At 39.2% G+C, this 24,590-nt stretch overlaps 2 protein-coding genes across 8 annotated transcripts; one reads left to right on the top strand and one right to left on the bottom strand.

Moving 5' to 3' along the window:
- Positions 1-1,757: 1,757 nt before the first annotated feature.
- LOC105043131 (uncharacterized) lies at positions 1,758-9,697 on the top strand. The gene is given in 3 exon segments (XM_010920549.4): positions 1,758-3,503; positions 3,506-3,939; positions 9,053-9,697. Coding segments are annotated over 3 exon segments (1,929 nt in total). The 5' UTR covers positions 1,758-2,338; the 3' UTR covers positions 9,383-9,697.
- Positions 9,698-11,409: 1,712 nt separating this feature from the next.
- On the bottom strand, positions 11,410-24,111 carry LOC105043130 (histone-lysine N-methyltransferase family member SUVH2). Of its 7 annotated transcripts, XM_073255998.1 has the most exons (4): positions 21,893-24,111; positions 13,739-13,815; positions 11,943-13,581; positions 11,413-11,556 (listed from the first exon to the last, which is right to left on the bottom strand). In XM_073255998.1, exon 1 carries the CDS (start codon positions 23,986-23,988, stop codon positions 21,985-21,987), a length of 2,004 nt encoding a protein of 667 aa, XP_073112099.1. In that variant the 5' UTR covers positions 23,989-24,111; the 3' UTR covers positions 11,413-11,556; positions 11,943-13,581; positions 13,739-13,815; positions 21,893-21,984. The 7 variants fall into 7 exon arrangements, with proteins under 7 accessions (XP_073112100.1, XP_073112099.1, XP_073112096.1 ...); XM_073255995.1 differs by lacking the exon at positions 11,413-11,556 and having other exon boundaries at positions 11,832-13,581; XM_073255997.1 differs by lacking the exon at positions 11,413-11,556 and having other exon boundaries at positions 11,832-12,117.
- Positions 24,112-24,590: the final 479 nt, after the last annotated feature.

Below are 24,590 nucleotides of genomic sequence, written 5' to 3'. Positions count from 1 at the left end.
ATCCGATGCGTATTTATCCAATCCATTTATGGTCTGATTCGATCCGATTGGCACTTTTAATTTAAACCATTTTGATAAATATTATATAATTTTTTAAAATTTATTTATTTTTATTTTTTTAATATTTTAATATATATATATATATATATATATAATATACTTTGAAAATATGATACGCGGTGATAATTCGATCATAATCTTTTTCGTGATCGATCCGCCATAAAAATTTTATCCGGGGAGGCATGGCGTGGGAGCGGCTCGGACGCCTCTGCTAAAATGGCCTTTAGAATTTAAATGGATAGGAGGCCATTCATAACGTTTTATATTATGGTACCATGGGTAACTGTGTACGACCACTTGTGAATTGATGTGACCTATCAGGTATGCCTTGCGTTTTAATTGGTACTACCAGTGTGGCTCGACATGGTAGCTTTAAAAGACGGACCTTATCTAAATGAAACGAACTAATTAAATGAATAGCAGTCTTCCTACCTCTCTATTCAAAGTACACTCCCATGTACGCATGACGAGATGAGATTACAGTCAAGTATCACGTGGGATTCTAACCATTCACATAGATATCCTCCCCCTCTCTCTCTCTCTCTCTCTCTAGAGGTGGAGGAGGGAGGGGATGTTCGCATTAATTCTTACCTATTTATATCTTTGAACTTTTATCCAAGCCGGAAAAGTATGCCAAATTAAACGTTAATATTATCTACATTTTTTTGATAAATCCAACTTATAAAAATAATTTCAAAATAAAATATTTAATTTTTTAAAAAAAATCCATATCTATAAAATAGATTCAGTATTAATTAACTACATATATTGAGGGTAGATACCGACTTTTAAAAATGATGAGCGAGAGAGTTGCTAAATAGTTGTTAAAAAAATCCTTCTTAAAAATTATATAAGAAGTTTTCAGAATTTTTATCGCATATGTTACACCTTTTCATGTGGAGCGGAATTGTATGAATTTATGTTTTCCTTTTTCAGTTATCGATCTGGGTTGGCTATCAATTAACAGCGATACCTGCATTGGTTAAAACAAATCTGGCTACTTATTGGATATTTGCAATATCTTTTTTTTTTTTCTTAAATGATTTGTTACAAATTAGTTTTCTAAAAATACCTACGCTTTCAAATGATACATGAATGATCGGAACTCGTATGTAGTGATGGAAAGTCAGCCAGTAGTGGAGACATGCCAAAGCCAAATCAGATACGTATCTATGGTTTGTTTTTGACCAATCGCTGATAAGATAAGCAGTTACCGTAATTTTCGCCCAGAATAACCTAAAAAGAAATCTTAGTCACGGAACCAAGTTAGTAAATCACAGACTCACAGTATATTAGATCTCAATATTAAACAAAACGAGCGGATAGCGGATGGGGACGTGGAACAGGGAATTAGTTTAACTTCCCTCCTCGCGACGTCTCTCAAACTAATCGCAGCAAAAACAACCTTCCTGGCCGTTGTTCCTTTTTCCTCCCCCAATACCACCAGCATTGGCGTCAATCTAAGTACGAATAAATATCAATGGATAAAAACCCAATCTCCACCGTCCAACCCACAGACCCTTGCGAACACCCCCACCTTCTGACCATCCATTCGCCCGTAGCTCGCCGCTGATTCGGTGGCCCCCCCCTTTTTTTTTTTTGCCTTGGGGCCCACCGCCCCAAAAAAAAAAGCAAAAACTTTTGCATAGGTGTTTTCCTCTTCTCCCTTCTGTCACCGGTGAAAAAAAAAAAAAAATCTTTCCTCTCTCTCCTCCTCTCTTCTCTCTAGACCGCGCTACTCTTCTTCGCCAATTTTTTTTATTTATATTGGAATAATTTTTTCTCCTCTTCTGAGGAGGAATGGAGAGAGAAAAAGAGAGCTACTTTTCCCTCCCTCCAAAGTGTGGTTTTTCTCCCTCTCTTTTCTTTGCAAAATCCTTTCCTCTCATGCTCTTCTTTCCTCTATTCCTTTCTTGATTCATCTCTCTCTCTACTCTCTCTTTCTCTATTCTCTCTCTATAATATATTGTTTCGTGAGCCACATGCATCATCTGTAGGGCCTGTCGCCTCTGAATCGCAGATCAGAGGCGGCCGCTGTTCCATCCCTTCTTCCAGGAAGGAGGTGGTTTTTCTCCAAGAAAACCTCCTCCTCTCCGGAGCAAAGATTTGCTTCCATTCGGCTGCTGCTGCGTGCGTTCAAAGTCGGATTTTTATTCCAAACCTAGTTCTTGGTGTGAAGTTTCATGTGTTCTTCTGTGGAAAGTTGGGTTCTTTGTGGACTGGGTGTTGTTTTTTGTGCTGAGGTTGTGGGATTTTGATCTTTTCCGGTGTTTGTGGAATGGCCGGAATCGATGTTTCGAAGTATGCACACAGCCCCGTTCACAAGGCGGTGCTCGCTAGGGACTATTCCGGGCTGAAGAGGATACTTGCTTCCCTGCCGCGGCTCGCCGACCCTTCGAAGATCCGGACCGAGGCGGCGTCGCTCGCCGAGGAGGAGAAGGCCGACCAAATCTCGGCGGTGATCGACCGGCGGGACGTACCCAATCGAGAAACCCCGCTCCACCTCGCCGTCAAGCTCGGAGATGCCACCGCCACTGAGATGCTGATGGTGGCCGGTGCTGATTGGAGCCTCCAGAATGAGCAGGGGTGGAGTGCTCTCCAAGAGGCAATTTGTACTCGGGAGGAGAATCTTGCCAAGATGATCGTCCGGCACTACCAGCCCCTAGCTTGGGCCAAGTGGTGCCGGAGGCTGCCCCGAGTGGTGGCAGCGATGAAGAGGATGAGGGACTTCTACATGGAGATCACCTTCCACTTTGAGAGCTCGGTTATCCCTTTTATATCCCGAATTGCACCGTCTGACACCTATAAGATCTGGAAGAGGGGTTCCAACCTTCGGGCCGACATGACGCTGGCCGGTTTCGATGGTTTTCGGATTCAGCGGTCGGACCAGAGCATTCTGTTTCTGGGAGATGGTTTAGAGGATGGGAAGGTCCCGCCTGGGTCCCTGTGCATGATTTCTCACAAGGATAAGGAGGTGATGAATGCTTTGGATGATGCCGGGGCTCCGGCCAGCGAGGCGGAGATCCAGCAAGAAGTGTCGGCGATGTTCCAAACTAATGTTTTCAGGCCGGGAATTGATGTGACTCAGGCTGTGCTGCTCCCACAGCTGACATGGAGGAGGCAGGAGAAGATGGAGATGGTCGGCCCATGGAAGGCCAAGGTGTATGACATGCATCATGTGTTGGTGAGTGTGAAGTCTCGGCAGGTCCCTGGTGCTATGACAGATGAGGAATTCTTTTCTTCTTGCAATGAGAACGATACTGAAAGCGAAGAATTCAAGGATATTTTAACAGACGAAGAGCAGAAACAATTCGAAAATGCACTCAAAGTGGAATCCCCGGATGTGATTGATGACAGCCAGCCTGATGTGTTGGTTGTGCACCGGCATAGTTGCTATGAGCAATGGGACATTCCGATCGAAGACATGAGTAGCAGTGAGAGTAACCAAGAAAAGGTTGGTTTGGTGGGTGGGGAAAGAGGGGTCATATTCACAAGCAAGAAGAGCAGAAGAAGGTTGTACCGCCGAGGAGCTCGCTTTGTGTCGATGAAAAGGTAAGTGATCTCCTTGGTGATTCTCCGACTAGGTATCAGAGTAGGCCAGGAAGGCATTCAGCAGAGGTTGATCTTAGAAGGGGAAGGGATGGAGATTCAAAAAAATCTGTAGCGAGTACAGAAAATGGACATCGGCACAAAGAGAGTAGCAAGGAGAGTGAGTATAAGAAAGGCTTAAGGCCTGTTCTCTGGCTGTCTCCTGACTTTCCTCTTCGGACTGAAGAGCTACTTCCATTGCTTGACATTCTTGCGAACAAGGTCAAGGCAATCCGTCGTCTAAGGGACCTACTTACGACAAAGCTTCCTCCTGGAACTTTTCCAGTCAAGGCATGAGACTTCAACTGCATCAATTTAGGCTTTTATATATTTTAGTATGGCAATTAAATCTCGAAACAATAAATATGTCCTTTAATGAGAAGCTTTTATACGATATATATGCATCATTATTCCTCTTTTTGGTGGTGTCGTTAGTACTTGCTTTCCAATTCTTCTGTAATACCAATATCACTCATTGTGTCTCCTTGCTTCTATGGTGTCTAGAAGTAGATAGATGCTATATATTTCTTTACTATCTTACATTGTTTAATTGTTACCTGCTCAAAATAGCTTAATGAATGCAACACGAGAAGACCAGCTTTGAATTTGGAACTGAATTTAGTGGTTTACATGATTAATATCCTCAATAGAAACTCCAAACCTAGCAGAGTATTTTCGTTTGTTTGTAATATGTTTCTTCTTTGACCAAACCAATGATTCTTATGTGTCTTAATTCTTGTCTCCTTTATAGTTTTTGTTCCATCTTCTCTTTGTAATAACTGGGATTGCTGTTCTCAGAATACCACCAATGCACCTTTAGTTTATCTACATCGATAACATCTATCTTGCTGATAAATGTTGAAATCGACATAGAATTTGTTATTATATTTATCAGCCTAGAGTTCTTAATAGTTAATGGCAAAGAAAACTCTATGTGTAATGTATCTGAAGATTCTGAACTATCTTTTACAAAGTTGAAGATTGCTACGAAGGACCCTGATCAAATTGAAAGGGCCAAAATTTATCTTCACAATTTTGGTTTTCTTTTCGTTGATCATGCAATTAGTGTAGAAATAGAAAAACCAAATATTTAGGTTGGATATGTAGCTATGAATAAGTTGTGCCTTTAGGGATTTGCCTATTTTGATGACAAATTTATGATTCTAGTCTACTATTTTTGTCCTTTAGAATTTTTTTTGTTTACTTTTATTGTTGAGTAAATGTAGTTGTGGACCTCAGTCTTTTGACTTATTCTATAATTATGTGATAATGAAGAAAAATGGGGAGAAGAAAATCTGCAGAACTGTTCTTTAATATGATGTTTAGATGCTGATACACTTCTTTCAAGAAATGTAATCTAATGAAAAGGAAGTTAGCGAAGGTTTGCTATCTCAACTTTGGATCTCGTATCAGTACCATTTTATTATAGTGTCCAGCTCAACATACCGACACTCAGTACATCCTCTTGTACTACGTGTCGGTCAGTCGATATGCACTAATACTGACTGGTATGTGGCAAAACTTGAAGTCAGCCTACCACCTTTGATCTTTAAGCCCAATTATGCCACCTTAGGGTTAACTATCTTTACATCGATTCCTCTTGCTAATGACTTGATTCTAATTTTTTCTTTAGTTTTTTATCCATGGATGTAGTTGTATTGTTAGTCTTCTAATTGAGAATTCTCTTTGAAATAGTAGAAAATTCTTCTTCAAAACCATCTTCATGTTCAAATGCAGTGTCATGATGATGACCAGACCACTCAATGTTGTCTTTGTTATTTGGGTTACTTACAATTCTTCACTAAATCCTATTAATGCTTAAAAAGATATAATGGTAACATTCTCTAAATCATGGAATGTTGTATCAGGCCAAACCATCGGGTACACCCCATATCATATCATACTGATCTTGTACCGACACTCAATACGTTATCTCGTACCAACTGAACCGCGTACCGACACTATAATATGATGGCATTAGTATGGGGTTCGGTATCGAGATGAAGAATCTTGCTCCTAATCCTTTCTCACAAGTCATGAACTCTATCTTTGCAAACTTGAGTATTTTTACCATTTCTAGACCCATCAATGCAGATATGGGCAACCCTTTGTATTAGGTTCTTGTTGATCTCCATGGTACAGGAACATACCTTCTTATGGATGTTCTCCATGGTACAAGAACATTCCTTCTCATTGATTTTACATCACATTGTTCTTGGCCTGTACAATTCCTATGCTTCCTCTATTATATATACAATAAGTTGCCAAGGATTGGTCTCAAACTCCCAGAAAGATCTCTGCTTCATCTAACTTTAATTTTCTTACCTATATTTGTTTTTATCTCTCCATTGTTTCGTAGTGCTTCAACTAGCTTACATGGGAAATCAAATGCGTTGATGCCATAATGACCGAAGATTGATTGGTGTGGCCGAAGGAAGGAGAGTGGACACAAAGAGCAGAAGATTGACATCATGCATTATTGTTATATGCCTATCATGGTCCTATGATGCCATTAAAGCTGTTTTTCTTCTTACATTCCTTGGCCTCTCTAAATTCTGGTTATGGCTTCAATTTTAGATCATCTAATTGGTTTTGGAAATTTGTTGACTGTCAAACAATGTGCATTGCCTTCATGTTGCTTCTACATTGTTGAAAGAGATTTAAGTAGTTTAGCTTAGTGATATACCACCTTTTTGCTCCTTTTCAGCGAAATTTCATGATTGAAAGAACAATGAGAAAAATTCCTGTTTTAGAAGAAACCTTTCGCCTCCTCATCTTCTAGGGCTGGCAACTCTATGTTTGATCCACAAACGCAACCTGATTGACCTTCTAAAGTCTGGTATAACCAGGCATATATTCCTTTGATAGCTAGTTATGGGTCCATTACTATTGTCTACAATTTATATGGATCAGCACTCACATGACCCACTTGGCCATATTGCAATATGTTGAAAGTTTTAAACTTCCATACTAATATTATTTGTAGCCTATTTGTGATGATTTGTTATGATTCACTCTTGTAGCTGTGCTATGCGCTAATGAAGTGGTTTATGCAGGAAGCTAGATAGCAGGGTAGGTGGGTTAGTTTTGGGTCGCTGTTATTAGCTATTGCTGGATATGGGTTGAGTAACTATGACTCCAAAGATGGTCAGGTCAAGATAGGTCAACTCTACATGCATATAAAGCTAGCCAGCCCTTGGAACCTATTTCAACCCCTACTATCTTAATGTATGTTATAAGGATCCTTTTGCAAAACTATAACCTTTTCTGTTCTTTTGCTATTTGTGACTGATTAGGTCATTAAAATGATGATGATTGTAGCTATAAAAAACACGCTTGTCTTAAAAATTTTAATAAACCAAGGAAAATCAATCTTTGGGTGTATTTTTGACTTAAATGTGATAATCATCTCTGACATGGGGTTCATGTTGAATCATATTCTGATGAATTGGTCCTCCAGAAAAAAGATGCTTTAGCTTTCAATTCTTTGCTTAGTCTTGCTAAATGTTCAAACCTTGTAGACCATCCCCATGGGGTAACCCTGTGCTTGGTAGCAAATATCCCAGAACCCCTTGGGGTTATCCTATGCTTCGTAGAAAAAAAAAAAAAACTTATCCTATGCTTTGTAGGAAAAAAAAAACCCACGTGGGGTTATCTTGTGCTTGGAAGAAGAAGTAGGAAAAGCAAGAAAATATAGTGATAGTTTTATTCTTATCGCCATAAATAGGAATATTGAAAATCATTTTTTTTGGAATTTGAAATAATGTGATAAGTGAGCAACAGGAATTGAACCCACTTATGGTGGAGTCGCACACCATTGTGTTGATCCACTTAGCTACATCGACCCCTTATCTAGTTTTACATGTCCTATTGTTTATTTAATGCTTCAAGGCTTCAACTATTGTATTTTTTTAGTATACATAGACACGTCTACCACATTAGGACTAAGCACAAATACTTCGACTCGCTTGCCATGTCCATATAGGATACGTGTCAGATGCTAATACTTGTTGGATACTTATCGGATACGTGGCTGATCCTTGTCTTAAGAATCCTATTTTTCAAAATTTAAAAACATTAATAGGATACTTCTTGGATACACTTGAGATACTTCCCCTATGCCTTGAAAATTGAGAGGAAGAGCTTTTGTATCTTTTTTCATGTTAATGTTAAAATATGAACTATACATTTTCAGCCTATGGTTCTAAATGATGAACTTGTAAAAGTTGATGCTATCATATAAGTATGGACTATTTTACTTTGTTAGCTTACTCATTTTATCGATTCTTTTTTATATGTATGCATACATACATATATATATATGTGTGTGTATTATATGCATGTATCTATGTATAAAATGCATGCATATTTATTTACATAAGCTAGCAGTATTTTATCCTCCTTTTTCAAGATATGTTGTATCGGTGATATATATATTGTATTACATCCGCATCCCATGTCCTTTCCGTGCTTCCTAGCTTTAGACTCGCAGTATGAGACATGCATCTGAATATATGTGGTTCTACTAGGAATCCTGTTTTGGAGTTTAAAGAACCCTGACAATCCTTCACGCTAACATCATTAAGTTCCCTTTATGATGAATTGCGAGGGAAGATTGGAAAAGGTTTGTGTGAGCAAAACATGATGCCTTTGGTAGAAATTAAAAGATGAAGTGTGTTCTGTATTTTCAACAACGTTGGTGTTTCATCACAAATTCTTGGTGTTGTCTGAATATTCCAGCATTAAAAAGTTCTGCAATGCTGACACTTTCAGACACAGACACAATATGACTTGGTTTCAGAAAAATTCAAATAACATGCAACTAGCGACACCTGAACTCAAAAAATCTCTGGTGCCTAATCATATTAATCTTTGATGACTCAACACTTATAGTGAAGAGTCAGACTTTTTAGTTGTTTTTCTTAAATGTTGGAATATTGCTACTTCACTTTTTAACAACTTATGTCAACATTGTTTTGTATTTAAGCTGCACAATTGTATACTATGATATTATCATGCAATTATTTATCTGTACGGTACAGGAATGTCATCATATCATATTTTTCTGAGGTAGAGGCTGTGGTAACTTTGAACACCTGGAGATAACACTGCAACCATTCGAGAGAAAATGACATGAAAGCAACAGAAACATGGTTTTTATAATGTTCTGGTTCGAAATATATTTCATTCATTTTGCAGTCCTTTGAGAACATCTAATGAGTAGAGAACACAATCAGTAGGCTGAAGATTCTTGAGGTTTAAAATAGCTTCTTTGAATTCCAGCTTTTCTTTGAGTTCTCTTAGTCAACTACAACTACTTTCTTTCGTATAAATATGAATATGGTACTGTAGATTGCATTATCTTTTTGTATCTTTTGTGTGAGAAGTTGGTAGGTATTTGCAGATTGCAATTCCAGTGATACCTACCATCCGGGTGCTGGTTACATTCACAAAGTTTGAAGAGCTACAACCCGTGGAAGAGTTTGCCACGCCTCCTTCAAGCCCCAAAAACAAGAGTCCTGTAGTGCAACCATCAAGCTCCTGGATTCAGTGGATAAGGGCCCCTTACCGTCAGTCCTACTCCACAACATCAGGACCTAGTAGCCGTGTGGAAGATATCCAGGATCCTTTTGTGATACCACCTGATTACACATGGACAACACCAGAAGCTAAGAAAAAGAAGATGCAAAAAGGCAAGAGCAAATCCAAGAAAGGAAGAGGCCAGAACCAATGAAACCTTAGGGGACAAAAATTGTGAATGTTGTGAAACATGTGCAGCGATGGATGCTTCTATCCATGATCAGTTGCTGAAGCTTCACAAGGCTGTTTCAGTAAAAGATGACTTATGATGCCCGTTGCAAGCGTGGGCTGAACTTGACCTGAAGTGAATATCAGAAACCTTCAGGAATGGTGATGCAAATTGTCAGGACCCACTTGTAACCAAATTCAATATGTTTAAAATTTGTTGGAACATTCTTTCTTGCACTAAATATTGATGCACATACTGCTTGCCACTATTTTCTAATGGGTGTAACTACATGTTTTCTTCCTTTTTCTTCTCCTCTTTTTGTGGACTGTAGTATTTCTTGCTTTGTCTCTTGTTAATCCTGCTTTCGATTTTTTTGAACCGTTTGATGTTCACCATCTGTCTTGAATTTGGTGGAATTTCTTTGGAGAATTATCTGGTGCATGACCACCTCAAGAATATGAACTGTTGGTTAGGGTCTTTCAATCATTGCTGTTTGATTAGCTTCAGTCATGGAAAGTACATACAGTCGTATGGATCTTGAGGCTTATGGTACTGTCCCAAATTTACACACACAGTCTTAGCTTCAGCATTTATTTTCATTTCTGTCCCGGTTCTTCAAGTTTCGAGTCTCTTGATGGTTGCTTTCCAAATCTACGAGTTTAAGCTGCGAAATTAGTTTTGTAACTTTAGTTTACATGATAGGTTACATTTTGCCAGGTTACCATGACGGGAAGTCATGAATCATTTCTCTCTGGAAAATGTGGCTGGAAAATAAAAAAGCGAAGTTTCTCGAAAGAAGGCCATTGCAATATCCAAGTCGTTAAGAATGTCCTAACCCTTTTCGGTGACTGGTTGCCACTTTGCTTCCATCCCAGAAACAGGGACAACACAAATTTCTGGCTGGCCTCCTCACCAGCATTTCCTTGTGGCCTTTCTTATCCCCCTCACCTGGTTGGTTTCCTGGTCCCTCCATGCTCTCCCATAACTCTCTCTTTCTCTCACACACCTGTTTCTGTCCTACGTTACCCCTCTTTGAATTTCATAAACTCACCTCCTTGTATTGGGGGTGCAGCAACCTTGTTGAATAACTTTTCAATCGGACATATTATGTAGCGAATCACACTGGAAACTATATCATGAGATTCCATGGTTGGTCTACGATCTCAATTTTTGTATATCTCATTCTCCGATTTTCATAGATGTACTTATATTAGAGTAGTGTTTTTTTTTTAATTTACCAAAAAAGAAAGAAAGAAAATTTCAATTGTTAAAGTTGTTCCACAAAACGTCCATGCTAATGGCAGTCTATCTCAACTGGTGTCTCCTTCAAGCTCTTGCAAAGCTACCATGACCTCCATGGACCAGCAAACAAGGGATTGGTACTAAAACATCTCCAACCATGTAACAATGCGCATCATATTTAGCAACAATGCATATGAGAAAACATGTTTTATTAATACAAAAATAGCCTCTTTGTCTTCACCTTTCCACATAATCTACTCTAATAGTTCTCGTTTGGAAAAAAAAAGGGGGAAACCGAAAGCAAAATATTATTTAATCTGCTAAGAATTTTTCTTTCCAGCATTGACGATTTTGTTACAAGATGTTGAATGGAGTTATGATGTTACACATTGCCACATCCAGGATACCAAGAAAATAACAAAACTCAGCAAAACAAGCAGCATGGCCCAGAAAACTGGAGCCTTCACCGATTCAACGTCCCCAGCCTTCGCCCTCCATCCATCAACCTTGCATCCTCCAAGGCGCCGTCTCAAAGATAATTTTGCTCGAGGATCTCGCATGACGACCTTGCTCCCGAACAGAACAGAATTTGTCACCCCCTGGACATTGTTATTGACATAGATGTTGATGCAGCAGCAGTTGCTTCCTGGCTTGCCTGAAGGATGTCCCTGGATGGACATTGCAGCTCCTGTGTTTTTGCCATCCAAGACCACACCATCATGCTTGGAGTGGGCAGTGGTGCTGTCTCCAAGAGCCATGATAGAGCATAATAACACCACAGAATTATGAGATGAGAACTTCCCCACCACTGCAAGGGAAGCTTAGATTCCCAGGAATCACTTTGCCCTTGCTATTTGCCTTACAACTGGATCAGGCACTGCCTTGTTGGTACAGCAAGGGAGGAATCTTTTGCTCAGCTAGAAAGAAACGAACAGATGTCAACTTTTTTGAAGACATTAATAGGATGCATGCTGTTTCCACCTTGTCTTTTTGAATCAGATATCCTAACCAAACATAAATCGACCTGAGAATGAATTATGAGTCTAATATGATGACATTTTGTGCCATTGTACAGAGGATTCTCAAAACCATGCAATAGATATTCTATCCCAGAAACCAAGACTATGCCATAGATACTTGGCATCAGGATTTACGGGCCACATGTTGTCTTCAGGGCTGGTTGTCAATAATGTACAGGGAAATTGTAAGATTACTCATACATGTTCACAGGACATATATACAAGCTTCAGTACAAAAAATTGCTCATACATGATATACATGGAAATTATGATCCGAGTCTTACAATTCTCATTGCTTTTACCACGCTTAAAAATTCTGCAATTGGCAATTGTTAATTTCTTTCGACTTCACAGAGTATTCTTCATGATTTCAAAAAGCAAGGGCCAAGAAGACAATGGAAGGCACCCTTGCATGCACTCCCGAGAGTCCCACAAGTGCATGTAAAATCCACCTGATGTCTACTTGAAAGAAACCAAAAGGTAACTTTTTCATCAGTTTCAGTAAATACTTCTTGTAAATAAAAATTTAAACTATCTCAGACAACGAAAATTTACAAAAATTCACATTATAGAATCCTGAAATTTTCAAAAGCTCCGAGTCTCCATAAATTGTCATTAATTACTATTTATATAGAACTAATGCCAGTGAATCAAAACCAACATAGGTCAAGTCAAATACTGAAAAACATTGTGCCAGCAGCATTTAAAAATTGGCAAAATCTCATATAACAAGAGCCCTGAAAAATTAGCATGGGGATCATGCATGCCTGTGATCATTCGCAATGCATGTAATCAGAAAATGCAAACGCATGGTATATCCACCAGGTCCCACCAACCATCACTGATCAAATTAAGCTGAGAGTTAATCTCAGCATATTGCTGAAGTGGAGATATAAAACCTCTAATATGAAGCCCTAACAAATGCGCACAGAGGAACATTCATATTTTATTTGGACAGCATCTCTTAACTCAGAGTTTCTGGAGAAAGGAAAAAAATTTCTGTTAATAAAATTATAGTAATTTATTATTATAGTTTAGCATCAGACTGCAACTCTTCAAAACATTTTAAGATCCATTACATGACTTCCAAGTCTAAAGTTCTGCTTTGTAGCATCTTGCTCCGCCTCCCCAACATCTTCAGGCCAAGGCTTTTCTCCAGGCATCGGTTGATGCTGCACACATGTTTCCCAAACACAAACCAGAGATAACTTATGTTTTCCTTATTTGTTAGAACTCACACCCATCCATCTCTAGTCCTGGTTTTCTTTAGTAAAACAAACTTGGCATCAATTTTTTGACAATTATATAGTGAAGCACAATATCAATCATTTACAAGATTTCTTTTTCTAGATGAACTCTAACTAACTCAACTTAATTGGGAGTTGTTGCTCAAGACTATCTAACTTCCACAAGTTTATCCACATCAAGTCAACATGCAGAAACAACAGATTATACTCATGTTCCAAAAAAATGTTATAGTGCAGCCGATACAACAGATACGGGCATAGTGTTATATCCCATTATAATGGAACAATGGTCATTATTTGCCCAACACAGCCCTGAACTGATTCATTTGAGAATGAATAATTGCTGTTCTACTGGCCATTATTAACCATTACATGGGAAAGAAATAGAAACAGATTAATTAAGTGCAGCACCATTCACCAAATAAAGAATTCTTTTTCCAGTTAGCAAGGAGATTTAAACTTGGAAATATTTATTTATTCAGATGAACAGTGAAAATATCGATACACGGCCGTTATTCCCATTATATGGCCACTGTAACAAGATAACAGCTAAATAACAGCCATCATTTAAAAGTCCATTATGTCTATAAAACATAACAAGAGACGTCCAAAACTGCAATGAAGGTCATTATAATGTTGTATCACACTACATTTATTCTTTGGTCTGAGAATTTTCCTGTCAAAGTTTGCATAAAAACAAACAGTTAATTAGCTTTTTAATATTTCTGAATAAGCAAAAAATATATAAAGGACAAAAAAAATAAAGTTGAAAACATAAATAAGTTTAAATTCTACTATTTTTCTTTAAAAAACTACTTTATTATTTTAATTACCTTTTGGTAATCCAGCTCGGTCCCCCTTGGACAATGGGGTGTGTTATAGCTGAACCTGTTAAGTCTTGAGAACAAGTCTTTGACAAGACAAGTTATCGAGGACATTATTAATATTAAGATAAAAGAGGTATACAGCAAAGCAAAAGAAACTTGGAAACACAAAAAATTGTAGTAATGCAAGCTACTTTGTGGTAAGGCCTCCCTCATACAATGTTCTGTAATTTATTGACAATTTGAAGAACCACAAAAATAGTGACCAAAGTTTTCTGTACCGGTCAATTCCAATGCGTATCATATCATACCAGTACCGAACCGATATGCAGTATGCAACACATACCAAGTGTCAATATGTTGAACCGGCCCTCCTACCAGACATACTGATACAATAATAGGATGGTAGCAGTATAGGATCCAATATCGAGACGATGAACCTTTGTTTAGAGTGCATAAATGAACTGCATTTTCTGTACTTTCATGGTACATATGGTTTGAGATACTGAAATGTACCAAACCATGTCATATAACAGATGCTAGGTTTTCAACTAACACAATGCAGATCCCTGTATCATCAAGGAGCACATCTACATAATGTTTGCATATGAGTATGGATCAACATCAACATGTACCGATTGGTGGGTTAGGAAACAGTATCTCTCTATGCCTTCCAACAGTAAGCACCAGAATAAGGACCCACTGGACCCACAATTTTTAATATGTCAAGTTTGCAACATCTCTTTGTTAAGTGCAAGCATGATAGCTTTTATTTGGGGAACTCTCGTAACATTAATCTAATATCCACATGTAATGTCATACTGATATTGGATGCTGATTTAACAAAAACACGCATAAGTCAGAGGGTTTTCATATAAGATATGCTTTTATAGAATAGAAACATGTTTTGATGTTCAAAACGTAAAATAGTTAAATTAAACTGGCTTTGAAAATTTTTACACAGCAAAATTAAGGTTTCCTACGTATTTCTGGCAGATTTTGCACCAGCTTTTGGATTTCCACAGGCATGGTTTTCACAATACTTGGCAATCTATGTTATGAAGTTTTCAATTTAAAGCATACGAGTGTGATTATATGCAATATGGTAAATCTTGAATATTGCACGTAATTGGCCAGCCAAAATCTCACCTCCCGTATACCATTCAGATATATTTCTCAAACAATTCCAAACCCTTGCATCATTGCCTGTGTTACTCAGACATGCATCCAGTTACTAGAATCCATTCAGATATGCATGGACACTTATGGGTCTTTTTTTCTGATTGCAGATTCTGATAGAGAGTTGGATTTGAAAATGAATTTGACTCGCCATAACAATGTGAAAAGTAGTCAAGGATGCATGAATTAAATGAACTTTGCAAGATGTCAATTTTCTAAAATCCTTCAGCTACTTGGGAAGTTTGGATGAGATACATGCACATTGGAAGAACTTAACAAATAATATTTTTTAATATTTTCTTTTATGCAATATCTAAATATATGTTATATTAGTTGAAATTTGTCTACGTAATTCCATATCCACGTTTCCCCTCTCTTGTTGACTCATACATTTGTACTGTGTCTGTATTTGACTCATGTCTGTATCCATGCACCAGTGATCTTTGCCCATCAATCACCAGTGCAGCAGAACTAGGTAAAACATGCACAGCATAAACATTCAGAATCTTTTAAATAATGACTGCAACCTCACAAGTCATAAAATGGACCCTAGAAAGAAAGAGAATCAAGCATAAATACTGACACAAGCAAAATAACAAACCAGATGTCACCATGGAGACTGGTATAGACACAATATGCCGATGGATCTCAAGCTTAATAAAGGAAATCCTATAAATCTGAGGTCAAGTATGGGTGAGGTCAAGAAGTTGGCTGCCGTATGCATGCAGCAACAAGACTGCATGAAACCTATGTGGTGCACAGACACCTAGAGCTAGGTTGATTGAATTTAAAATAATATAAAAAAAGTGAATTTCAAGAAATAAGTATTTTAGTAGAAAATTAGAAATAAATATGATGAGGTGAAAACTAAGAAAAATAGTTGATCAAACATTAAGTAGCAATTAAGTAATAGTACTATCAGAATATGAAAATTTATTACAAAATTACAATTCTAACATGAATGTCTTAAGGATGGGAAATGATGAGTAAGGACTAATTTTGGAGGGTGTAGCTATATTTTTCTTACAAAGTGGAACATTTTTGAAGTATCATCACAAAGGAATATCTTAAGTAAAAATGGACATGAGCAATCAAATAAAAAACGGACCCTGATGAATGCAAATATATGCATTTTCAAGTAGAATTGGGGGAATCATCCCCCAGCATGGTGGATTTTCGAGATGCAAACAAAAACAAAAGAGAAGATAAGAAGGAAGAGGTATATGCTAACGAAAAGGACAAGTCAGCATCTTCTATCATTTGTTATCGAATACATACAACACTAACATTTTTTTTTTTTTTTGGCAAGAAGCTTCTTGATCTGTCACATAAAGAAAAGGCATGCACAAGAGGAAAAATGCTAACGACATTTCCATTCTAGAGAATGGAAACAAAGAGCATTTATGTTAGTGTTTTAAAATGGACTTCAACCTGATTTCCCTTGTGAGTTTCCAGTTCCCTATGTAGTTTTTCACCTTTCCTCTACAAAGCATCAATAGAAATCCATGCATCAATGTCTTAGTATCCAGACATTGGACTACACATGGGCCTAGTAAGTTGGTCCAGGATAGCTAGATCCAGGTTTTCATCAAGCTGGCTTTGAATCCAAGACCATGTTTATGTCTGGAGGGTTAATCCCCAATTTCAAACCAATTTGTCAAGTTGAACCAGGTTCATTTGGGTTAGATAACGATGAATCCGTAACTAACATGTTGGAAGGTTGGATCTGAACTCAAGAAGCATGCGTGATCCTTTAATCTTAAGTTCATCGGTGGGTTAGGCCCAGATCAGGTTGGATATCAGCCATCAGAATCTGGCTACAACCCCTAAAGGACAACATATGAACTGAATAACAATCTTCAGTTATAAGTAGAAATTCTCTGATAAAGCAATAGGCTTTGGTAAGAAAATGAACCAACCTAACATACCCGACCAGTATATCACTTAGTTAGGGAGAGTCCTTTATAAGAACCTTTTCAGGCTGCATATTAACCTCTTTCAAAAGGTTCAACTTAATAATGTTGGTTTTTCAATTTCACTTAAATCCAGCTATGTTACTAAAATATCCTTCCCACCCTTCTATTTGGATATCTCTTTACCATGTACTTCTTACCAAAAATTCAGAATCATTCTTATATAAGGACTTCAATAAGATGCTCCTGTGCATGCTCTGCATTGACAGTATTGGATTCCGCACTTACATCTTTGATCCAGATATATTAGCATTCTCCCATCCTTCCATTAGAGATATCACCTTCTCATAAGAAAATTATTTCCCCTAGAATCAAAATGAATCTCTCGCAAGGACTTCCTATATGCATGTTTGCATATGGTTTTGGTGGTTGGGAGGGGGGGTGTGGGGGAATGGCTGAGTGGCTAGCAAATGTGAACAGCTGGAAATTTAGCCAGAAAATGAGAAAGGAATACCTAGATGACTTACAAGCATAATTTAATTGGATTCTGATAAGGGATTTTGACATAGCAGTCCCTTTTTCCAAGCTCACTTCCAATATAATCTTCTCTTCCCTGGAAAAGGCAAAAAGACTCTAATATTTAGTGAGAGAAAAACATGGTCCCTACCTTCTAACTACGGGTTAACATTGTTGGAAACCCTTTCTTATTTTTCTATTTTTACCCCTAAATAATTACTAAAGCAAACATCTTCTCATCATGGATCTTCATCAACTCTTCTTTTCCTTCTTCTAGGGGTAAAATGGACTAGACAATACCTGTTTGGTTCTATTTTTATATCCAACTCTATCCAGGTATAGAACAATTTCAACATCCACTAACATCCATATTCATATCCATATTTGGTTACTAAGAAGAAATAAGTTCTTTCAACCCACTTAATCCAAATCACTATGATAGAATAATACAGGATAAGAGAATTGGTAAAAGTAGGATCGAGGTCTCCTTTTCTTTCATTAACATTTTTGTGATATAATTGATTATAATACCTTTACTTGTACTACTAAGGTCCACCCTTAACAAAATCCTGGTTGGAACCTTCTTCTAATTGGAAAAGATTACAATTTTCCCAAAATAGGCATGATTAGTGGAATAATTATGAAAAAGCTAAAATTCTTCTAGGGATATATCTTAACTCCCACATTAGCTTTATCTTCAACTGCTTTGGTCAATTCTTTCTGGATTTCGAGATATTCTCAACCAAAGTGTTAAAAAAAAAGAGAGAACACTTTTTATCCAATCCATTTCGAGATCCAAATGAGAGAATTTGCCCTCCCACTGAACTATGTGTCGAACCCTTCATATATCTCAAAAAGTTGCCCAAAATAAAAAAGCACCTCAATCAAATGTCGCACAAGCAAGTTATAGCCTATGGAAGTTTTAATGTGCAAGGCATCTCTCAATGTGGCAGCTCTTGCTGCCATACCTCATTCAAACCTATCCAAAGTGACAAAATTGGTCCACAACATGTTAGGTGAACCTCTTGGATCAATATCCATCAAAGAAAAGCAGATACAAATATGGACAGGCATCCGAGTGATCAGTATTTGAATATCCGATTCTGTTGTAGTCTCTCTCATGAACTTTAAAAAAAAATAAGTGGCAATGCTGACATGTCTTTAACTAAGTTTCTACCCATGTAGTGAGGTCAATGATGTTGAATGCTTAAGGGAGCAAGAATGGTTATTGAATGGAGCTGATGACTAATTAGAAGGAGATGACGACCATGACATCAAGGGATTTAACATCATAGTGGAAGGAGGGAAGATGGAAGAGGTTGGTGAGGGACTGAGGATGTTGAAAATGAGGTAGTCATGTAGAATCTGACTAGAAATGGCAACGGGTCAGATCGGCCAATACCCACTTTGCAATTAAAAACTCCATACTCTTACCCGCCTCGGGTTGGGTCAAGTCAGGTTGGGCAAAGAACTCATCATGCAAATGGTATAAAATAATTATAATTTTGAAAGGGAGATTTAAATTAAGGTTATAACGGATTAGATTTGAGGTGGGGCATACCATTACTTGTATCTGACCCGAACCCGTTTCGGATAATTTTTCTAGAACCCATATCCGCCAAAGGTTCTAATTAGGTCGGGTAAAAGCCGCCTCATTCAAGTCGAGTGCCTGGTGAATCGGCTAAAATTGTCATCCCTAAATTTGACTTAGATGATGATGACTAGGCCTAGCTAAGGACAGTTGTCATGTTAATGCTTGATGAGGCTAGATATGGCAAGGCAGCATATAGACTTTAGAAAGCGAAGTCAACATCACCAAAGGAGGGAATCAAGAAATTAATGGTCAAGTTCACATATGCAACAAGTGTAGATAAGGAGCATCATGGAAGGTGAGAGTACTGATAGAGGGAGCATAAGACCAAGGGTGAGCCAGTTTGTGCAATTGAGGGTATATTGGAGGCCAACATACTTGAACAACCATCACACAATTCATGAACCATTGAGATTGCAAAAATCAACTTCTCCATTTCAAGGCCGAAAGGTCCCAACTATATTGGAGGATACGTGAAGCATTCAGCATATGGGTGAGGCTTTCCTCTTTTTGATTAGATCACTAAAACACCTAAACTTGAATAAGATTGGAAAAAAAGAAAAGAAAAGAAATATTTAGTGCAGTTTCAAAAGCAATTGAAGTATTGTTGGGAGGGGGATGTGAGAGTAGTAGAATAAAGAACAAAATAAAACAAAGGTCATGGGATTTGGACATTAAGAGAAAACAAGCAGAGGTTTCATTTTGACTCAAAGTTTCTTTTGGTTGATCTAAGACATGCCTCTAGCAGGCTACCCTAGTGAGCAGGTGGATGACAACAGAACCAAACAGTGATGGTGAGCAAGATAGTGGAAGAAAATCATTCACTCAAATAATTAATGAGTTCAAATCTCTGTAGGGCCATAATAGCAATTCAATAAATCATCAAATTTCCATAAGTGTGTAGTAGTAGTTATCTAAATAAAGCTAACAGAGTTGACACTTAATTGGACAAGAAGAACCATTTTTCCATGTTCATTAAATACTAGGGGCTTCTAGTCTTTATCAAAAAAGGACCTTTTTGGAATTAGGTTAGAGAGAATGGACTACTTGTCAAGAAAACTTCTAGTAATCATCCATATTTACTCATCAGGCAACTTCATTCTTCTGAACCACAATGCATTGTCACTTGAAATATGATGTCTAAATGGGTACGAGTATTAACAAGATAAAGAACAGGGTTAACTTGAATAACCAGCTCTCTAAAAACCAGCTTCACAAGAAAATTAAGCCAAAGTGATTTAAATGTGGTGTATGGAGAAACTATTGTTGCAATACAAAAGAAGAGGTTGATATTAACCTGAAGAATAAATAATTCACATAATTTGAATGAGCGATATGCTTCTGACAGATAGGTTGAGATAAATTTATAAGAAGAATTGTATGGAACTTGAGATCAAAACGGATATATTAATATTCAATTCTAAAAGATATTGGAATCAATAGTTCATCAAAAATATTAGACGAGTATTTGCACAAGAAAATGAAATACAAGTTTGGGGACGACTGGTAAAGAAAATACACAGCAACATGAGTTAACATGATATTGATGCGGAGAAAATTGTCAGTTGCTTTCTCAATTGATCGCGGATTGATGTAGCATTTAGTCTTTGAACAGGCTCAGATTTTTGTGTTTGAAACTCCCGCCATGATCCATCCCCTTTGACTCGCTAGCTGTGGAGTTCTTTATAGGAGGGAAGTAAGTAGGTAGTGCTATGAGGAACTAACATCATGAAGATGTGACACTGGAGCTTGCAGTGGTTGACCTCGCAATCACAAGACAATTATCCCTAACTTAAGGAAAAAATTGAACATAGAAAATGGACGTGCCACAACTAACAGGATGCAAGCATATTCAAACTTAGAATTCCAGAAAGGTCACTAAAGGTGCACAAAAAAATTCAAAAAATAAAAGTCTGACTACTGACATCAGCATATCGTACCAAATAAAATCATTGGCAAGGTAAAAAAGCAAGCTTATAAAAGCATAATATGTAACATCCTATTTTGGGTATTAACAAAAAATACAACATTACAACTAAACCCATAGTTGAGAGTGCTTGTGAAATGCAGATAAATCACAAAAACCATAAAATTTTTGTTAACAATGACCCTCTTCTAACCTCCAACTTCCATTGACCAAAAGAGATTACACACTCCACATAATTCTATTACCAGCCAATCTCACATTAATTCTGAAAATGCTGGTAAATAGCTATCTGTTGTAGTAACTAATAATGTCACTCATTTGCCACCTTCCAGATGAATCCATGCAAGCCACGATTCAAGGTTCCAGAAAGAGCATATAAAACATTTTTTATCTTAATTATAGCAGCACTGACCATGTCATTTGTGAATTTGCATATACTTGAATATACTACCACTACTACTGACATATAAAAATATAGAATCCAACTCTATTTGCATGGACATGATGTTTTCGCGCTGAGTACTGCTATGGATCCCATGGTAGCAAAAAGAATCCATGCCATACAGCATGAGAAATTGGCAAAATTCAAAGGGACAATGCAAGACATGACCAGGTTGTGTTTCGAAGCACTAATCCTCTTGTTCCACATGACAATGGAATATTTTTTTTGGTACCATGATGGGTCCCAAAGCATTTTTGGCATTAGATAACAATATATGAGAGTTTTATGTCCCACTGTTTAAACAGTGAAATGTAGCAAAACATCATAAGAAAAGTGAAAGATATGCATTTTTACTGAAAATGCAACTTGTATAGAAAAGGTTTTATTGCTTGCGGACACCCTTATTGATCAGCAAACAGCTTTACAAAAGAATGCATGTGAGTGCAAGCATGTGCATATGTGTTTTGTAAGTTAGGTGAGGTAAATGCCATGGCATCAAAATTTGCTACTGAATTAAAGAAGGCTATTACAAGTAAATAGAAAGCGATGACATCAATAATGAGGAGGAAATAATACAACAGATTGAGTAAATTACCAATGGAATGTTTACCCAACAAAAGCAGCTTCTGATAATATGTTCCCAGAAAAGACCATTATGACAGACTTCAAAATTTAAGAAATCTTCAACTACATCGTTAGCCTTGCCACCCATTCATCCACCACACCATAGTCAATGCTGAGCTCTCTTAAAGGAGGGATGTTCTCCATTGCGAAAATCATTAGATGAGGACACGACACATTATAGTGATCGTATAGTACAAACTGCACAAACACGTTGGGGCTACAGCTATGGCTCAAATAGCAAGCAACATTCCTTGCTCTTGAGACATCTATTGAACAGCTCAGATCAGCTAAAGAAGGAAAGTCAGGTGGCACATAATCTGGAAAGACATCAGATATGTCTCCCCATTCCACCCACCTTCCTGGAAATCTGCCAGGGCACACCAAACTGTCACCATTCATTGAAAGCACCTCAGCTTGTTGCTTCATCAGCACAATCCCACTAAACTCACAGATAAAGGCCCCAGCTCGAATCAAATCAAGTGACCGAACTCCCCACCCTGTCTCCCTTGATCTAAAAACCTCCAACCGGTTTCGCAATCCCTTCTGGCTTACCCGGTTAGGACAAGTTGGTGGGCACCGGCACATGGTGCCACACTCATATATCAACGGCTTCCCTTTCAAAAGCATCCCATTTCTATCATAAGGAAACTCACCTCCATTCCTCTCTGCACAACAGCAACCAACCGAGCAATTCGACACACATTCACACCCGCCTCCTCCATCAGTGTGCTTTCCCTGAAAAGCAGCAACAGGGTGAATGGGATGAGCAAGATACTCAAACAGCAAAGGGTCCTGATCATCATCAATGTCATTGAACAATGACACAGGGAAATTCTCCTTCCCCATCGAAATGTCAAGGCTCAAGTAACCAGCTGGCCGCACCCTCAGTGGCTGCGCTTTCAAATCCTCTGCCAACTTCAGAACCACAGTGCCCATCTCCTCCTGCCCTTGCATTCTTATCAGCTTGTACTTGTACACACCGAACCCCGACTTCCCAGTATCCATCCAGCACTCCACAATCTTATACAACCCATCATAGACATACACCTTTCCGATGGGGCTCCGGTCGGACTTGATCCCTCGAATCACCCGAATCTCAATGCCATAATTCATGCTCCTTTCCAGTGCTAGATTCCCTCCCTCGAGCTTCTGATTAATGGATTGCTTCAGCTGGTTTCTTTCCCGGCCGCCGTGGCCGGTGTAGATAAGCACAACCCCGCTATCGTCGTCGTCCTCATAGCCACCAGACACGATAATGCTCGTGGCGATGGGCTCGCCACTGGAGCTCCGGCTGGCCGGCACGTAGTCGATCCCGGCCTGCACCTGCCCATGGAGCCCGATCACGCAGAGCTCCATCCGGAAGAAGAAGACGTCGCCGATGTTAATCCCAGGGATCGCCCCGATGATCCTCTTGTCCCGGTTCAGCCAGAGGTCGCGGTCGGCCATCAGCGCTGCCGCCTTGAGGTCGGCGCGGGTTCTCTTGGCAAGAAGCCCCAAGCTCTCGGCTTTCTCCTCCTCCCGGATGAGGAGAGCCCGCAGGGACTCGAAGGTGATGCGGGTGCGGCGGACGAGATCGCGGAAGTAGATCTGGTCGCGGACGCTGAGGGAGGAGACGCGGACCATCTCGGCCGACCGGGCCTTGCGGCGCTTGGAGACGACGAGGGCGGAGGAGGACCCGTTGCTCTCCGCCGCCGGCGCCGCCGGTGGCCCCGCCTGCGGGGTCGGGACGAGGGAGCGGGCGTCGTTGGTGGGTCGGACGGGACGCTTGGCGGCGTAGGAGGAGAGGAAGAGCTGGGCGAGGCGGAAGTACTCGGCGAAGAGGGCGTCCTCGTCGGTGGTAGGGGAGAGCTGCTGGAGAGGTGTGTGGACCTCCGGGCTCAGAAGGGAGCTTAAGTTAAGGTTAGGGTTCGGTGGAGGGGGTTCCCGGGGCCCGGAGCGGTCGTCTGCCGACGGAGAGGAGCCCGCAAGGTCGGGCTGTTCGAGCTTGGGCTCGACCTTGGGGAAGGGGAGGGGGTAGGGGATGAGGTTGAGATCCGGGAATGGGGTCGCCGGAGGGGAGGGATCCATGGGATGGGAATTTTTTTGTCCTTCTTGGGAATATATTTTGGAATTTTAGTGGAGATCTTGAGGAGGAAGAAAGAGGAATGGGGGAAGAGCGGCCATGGTGGTTAAAGAATGCCGGAAAATGACCGGGAGAGCCCGAGAGGGGTTTTTAAATATATTTCTTGTTTTAGTGTTTGTAGAAAGGTACATGCCATTTTACTGTATACCCCATCTTTCACCCAACGCATATAAACCGGGCTAGTTGATGACTTCCACGATGCCAAACTCCTCGGAAAATTTAACAGAACACGGTTAATAACCTTCCATGTGCTGGTCTGGGACATGTCTGGGGTTCTTGTGGGGGTGACGGGGTTTCAAAACTTAAAAATCCAAAATGTTAAGAAGATGACTCGGATATATTGAGTTGAGCGCCACCTGGTTGGGAGCACTACCTTGAGACACAAAATTTGACTCTGTGAATGACTCATGTTGGGCTTCTCCTGGTGGGGCCCAGTATACGATTGGTTTTCACCGTGGGGTGTTCAGAACTAGGAGGGATCATTTGGTATCGGAACCTGATCGAGCGTTGTTATTACAGGGTGCGGTGGTTGAGGACAAGGTAATGC

Source organism: Elaeis guineensis, chromosome 4 (assembly GCF_000442705.2).
Source record: "Elaeis guineensis isolate ETL-2024a chromosome 4, EG11, whole genome shotgun sequence".
Classification (NCBI taxonomy): domain Eukaryota; kingdom Viridiplantae; phylum Streptophyta; class Magnoliopsida; order Arecales; family Arecaceae; genus Elaeis; species Elaeis guineensis.
Note: the sequence above shows the minus strand (reverse complement) of the source record. Positions and strands in the feature narration are given on the sequence as shown.